Genomic DNA, 4918 nt, shown 5'->3' on the forward strand with positions numbered 1-4918 from the left:
CCAACTGAGAGGCACAAAAGGTGAAAGCATTATCTTTCCACAATCATGTTGACTTTGAATGGTTCTTCTGAGATTCAGCTTTGACCAGACAACAAAAGATACTAAATAATGAAAGCTTCAACACTCTGGCAATAGTCAAGAAGCTATGATAATTCTCTTAGCTTTGCAAAAATCATTTTGTAAAACACATCTAAGTCAGGCCAGAGCTCCCAAACCTTTTTTTCCCCTTAAATCATTTGACCACTGGTGATCTAGACTAACTACTTATTCATTACATGTTCCCCTGCATACTCATGCTGTAGTAAAACCTGCATGAAAATCTCAGTGAGTATCTTCCTTAAGACTTTCCACTAAGTATGCCTTAACAAAACTGGAATGATGCTGCCAGTATATTATTAAACATGCCATTACATATTCATAACATCAATACTCTGTGCTTTACATGAAATAAAAAGTGGGTTGTTTGTGACATACTGCTTGATGCATCCTAATGACTCAAAAAATATCAATGAAATACTTGTGTGTCTGTCTGTTTTGTAATATGAACCAAGCATAAACTTTAACATTTCAATACATTAACATGATGTACATACACTGGTTACATCTAGGAAAATATCACTATTCCTAAAACGCACAATAAAAAATTGGTAGTAAACACATTCCTTGCAAAAACTAAGCCTCCATAAAATGCATTCTCAGACATGTATATAAAACTTGGACTTTTATTTGTGCCAGTTTTATGTTACTGAAAAAAAAAAACACCTCAACTGACTAATGCGACCTGATGAGAATGATAAATATAGAAATATGTCACAGTAGCATAGCCATGCTTTGTAATTCACTGAGATGAATGCTTACATTTATGTGCATAAGTGCCTGATATATATAAAAGTGCCTAAGCACAGCGGACAAAGAGTAACCAGGTTCTGTGTAGTTGTTTGTTACTAAGAGGTGGTCATATTTTGCACCTCCTTCACAGCAACACTGCACACAAGCAAGAATTTTATAATCTGAAGGTGTTTACCTTTAAGAACCACCTCTAGTAAGTTAGTTTGACTACAAGGTTACTTCATCACATGAAGGCAGCAGTAATCAAATATCATTGAAGAATCTTTATCACAACATTGCATATTATATACCATCTGAAACCTTTCCACCTAATTTCCAGCCGAACCACACCAGGCATTAAATCAGATACTTTCAGCTCTTCACAGCTTTCCCTCTCTAATCCGACTACTTAAGCTCACTGCCAACTATGACTAGCCAGAAGAGACAGCAACCCTTTACATCAACCGGTGATTGAGACTTGGCAGTTCTTCTATAGGGGTCTGTCCTTCTTACAGTCACTCTACCCCAAAGCTAAGTCTACAGTGTTTCTGTACATTAAATTTCTTGCATTAAAAAAATAAAGCGTAAAAAAATCACATCTTGTGTACTACCACTCCCAAACTGATGTTGCAGGATGTGGAGATGAAGATGATGACACCTTGTGCTGTTACTGAGTAGATCCCACCTTTTTGGAGCTTCAGTGCTTCTGACTCCTATTTATTTGCGAGTCACTTTTAATTGATTGAGTTGGTCTTCCAGCTCATGGATTCTTCGGTCCTTCAGGATGAGCTGGCGTCTGAGGAGCTTGAGCTCTTCACACTGTGCCGTGTACGCTCTCCGCAGCTGAAATAGTTAATGCAAAGGAATGAACATTCTAAAAACTGGTGTAGTTAAAAGTGTTGGTCTTCCCATCCTGCATTGCAGCTCCAAAAACACTTGAAAATAAATAAAGACTAGAATATTTTCAGTGTTTCAAACATAAGCTTAACTAATTATGATAATCACCATAAAAAACAGATGAATAAAAAGGATTCTTGACTTTCAACACCTCCTGTACAGTTAACACAACATCAATTCTGGCAAAAGCTTCTACTAAATGACAAACAAGAATTTAGTTTGCATATATATACACACCCAAACAAACAAACAAACAAACAAACAAACAAACAAACAAACAAGCAAACACACACACACACACACACACACACACACACACACACACACACACACACACACACACACACACACACACACACACACAGAGGAAAAATAGAAAGGAGGAAAGGAAGCAAGGCAGGTGGAATAAGAGAGGAGAGGGGAAAAGAAGGGTAGAAAAAAGCAGGAGGGGGGTAAATTTAATTGACATACTAGTGTAGGCAAGCTATAGCAAAAGAGAAATTTCTAATGTACCTGATACGAAGGGTAAGGCAGGGATGTCTAATGTAGAGATCATAGTTGAAAGATGCAGTAGTTGCAGTATACATGTGAAAAGACACAAAAGAAAAAGAAGTCTTTACTAAGGACATATACCAACATGCATTGTAGTATATTTGTGCAACTATTTGAAAGCATGCACAACACTATTTGAAAAAATCCCAACCAGCTGTGGTGTGGTTTGGAGTCATTTAAGGTCTTCACATAAACCGCTACATAAAGGTTTCCTCTAAGAACATACTTTCAACGTCTTACTCTAATAAAAATTCACCCTATGATGTAAAATAAGGTGGAAAACATGAAAAACAAGGTAGCAACGGAAACATTCAGTACTTGGGTTTTTAACTTTACTTGAGATAAGTTACTGAAATTTGATGACACTTTTAACCTGTGTTCCAGTGAATGCAAAATAAATAAAGTGCATGAAGAAAGTCTTGTGCATCTTCTTCTACTACAAATCAGACTAAAATCCATGATTAGGAAGACAGAAATATAGATCATTTTTCACAAAGATGAAAAACACTATTCACCCCAAGCACACAGGATGCAAAAAAAATCACCCATGTCTTCTGACTGCTCTACAACAACAGTTACAGTATTAAGCATCAAATATTGTGTTCAAGAGGGAGAGAGAAGAAAGAAAACCATTTACCAGTCCTGTAACACAAGGTTGCAAAGTAAATGTGTCATATCATGAATGAATTTTGTTTACTAACAGTGCAATCTCAAAACTAACACTGATAAGAATTAGCAAATTATTGACCTAATGTTAAAGCAGCACCCCTACAGAATCATAAAAATACATTTGTGTGAATTAACTTTTGTGGTTTATAATACATATGAATCCAACACATTCAACATATAAATACACACATGCATCTACATACATATCTGTACCTACACATACATAAACTCAACTTATCTAAACCAAAGAACTCTGATGTGGCAATCCAACTGCCTCAAGGAAACAACAAGCACAATAATAAGGTGAAGAATACTGTATTGTTGTGACCACGAAGAAATGAATTTTAAATGGATTTTTATCTTACGAAACAGGACAGAAATAATGTGCTCGTAGAGAGTGAAATTGCATGACTTCTGTTGGGCATTCCCAAGTGTTAGAAACAGCCATTCATATTTTTTCTACTTAGCGCACAAACAGTGACATCCTCCCATGTACATAATCACCTTCCACAGGCAGACCCTCCAAAGAAAGTCAAGAATAAGAACTATAATCTATGGGCACTTGTATCAAATCAGTGGGTATGGTTTACTGTTGATTTATCACACTCACTCACTCACTCACTCACACAAACAAACAAACACATGTAAAGAGAAAGAGAGAGAGAGAGAGAAAGAGAGAAAGAGAGAGAGAGAGAGAGAAGAGAGAGAAGAGAGAAAGAGAAAGAAGAGAAAGAGAAAGAGAAGAGAAGAAAGAGAGGAGAGAGAAGAGAGAGAGAGAGAGAGAGAGAGGAGAGAGAAGAGAAGAGAAGAGAGAGAGAGAGAAGAGAAAGAGAGAAGAAAAGAGAGAGAAAAGAGAGAGGAGAGAGAGAGGGAGAGGGAGAGGAGGGAGAGGAGAGGGAGAGAGAGAGAGGAGAGAGAGAGAGAGAGAGAGAGAGAGAGAGAGAGAGAGAGAGAGGCAACCATGCAGACACATACACACATGTAGACATACACACACACACACACACACATACACATAGAGACAGACAGACAGACACAGACACAGACACAGACACAGACACACAGACACACACACACACACACACACACAAATAGAGGGCAGAGAGAGAGAGAGAGAGAAAAGGCATTTCAATTCTGAAGATAAATGGGGGGTGCGGAGGGGTTGAATTTCTAAATGATTTCACAACATAAGTGTAGAAGCACTTCTTACACCTCATCTGTTTTTACCACATTCCTTTATTTGTGAACTTGATAACAATACCAGAAACACATCATATGCAATAAAGTGTATCTGTATTAATAATTTCATAAAAAAAACAGAATTTCCAAATACCTGAAAATACTTTTTCTGACATTTCAGAATGTGTGTAGAAGTACGTATGTATGTTTGTGTGTGTCTGTGTGTTAGTGTGTGTGTGTGTGTGTGTGTGTGTGTGTGTGTGTGTGTGTGTGTGTGTGTGTGTGTGTGTGTGTGTGTGTGTGTGTGTGTGTGGTGTGTGTTGTGTGTGTGTGTGTGTGTGTTGTGGTGTGTGTGTGTGTGTGTGTGTGTGTATGTGTGTGTGTGGTGTGTTGTGTGTGTGTGTGTGTGTTGTGTGTGTGTGGTGTGTTTGTGGTGTGTGTGTGTGTGTGTGTGTGTGTGTGTGGGTGGTGTTGTGTGTGTGTGTGTGTGTGGTGTGTGTGTGTGTGTGTGTGTGTGTGTGTGTGTGTGTGTGTGTGTGTGTGTACTAATATGGATGAATGTGTGCATACAAAAACAGACATATCATAGTTGAAGACATCAACAACACTACAGTAACTCCAATAATGTTCATACAATACAAACCAAGGAGGTTTATACCTAGAGAAAAAAACATGCATTACTAAACTATACCACATTAACAGTTCTATCTCAGACAGTGCTACGATTTGTAGCACTACAAAAGATGAAAGAAATACTGAAGTATTGACAGACTTTTTTTTATACAATTTATAA

At 37.6% G+C, this 4918-nt stretch overlaps 1 protein-coding gene across 5 annotated transcripts in view; it reads right to left on the minus strand.

The window, feature by feature from the left end:
• The window catches only part of LOC119598723 (coronin-1A-like), a 151768-nt gene that overhangs the window by 1958 nt on the left and 144892 nt on the right, over positions 1-4918 (minus strand). For 4 of the 5 annotated variants that reach the window (XM_037948505.1, XM_037948502.1, XM_037948504.1 and 1 more), the window contains 2 exons: positions 2239-2265; positions 1-1671 (listed from right to left, as the gene is read on the minus strand). The exon at positions 1-1671 is cut by the window's left edge and continues 1958 nt beyond it. In XM_037948505.1, the coding sequence (XP_037804433.1) occupies positions 1546-1671; positions 2239-2265 (153 nt within the window). In that variant the 3' untranslated portion in view covers positions 1-1545. The remainder of the gene's footprint in view (positions 1672-2238; positions 2266-4918) is intronic. The other variant, XM_037948503.1, reaches the window with a different exon arrangement.

Source organism: Penaeus monodon, chromosome 41, assembly GCF_015228065.2.
Source record: "Penaeus monodon isolate SGIC_2016 chromosome 41, NSTDA_Pmon_1, whole genome shotgun sequence".
NCBI classification, from domain to species: Eukaryota; Metazoa; Arthropoda; class Malacostraca; order Decapoda; family Penaeidae; genus Penaeus; species Penaeus monodon.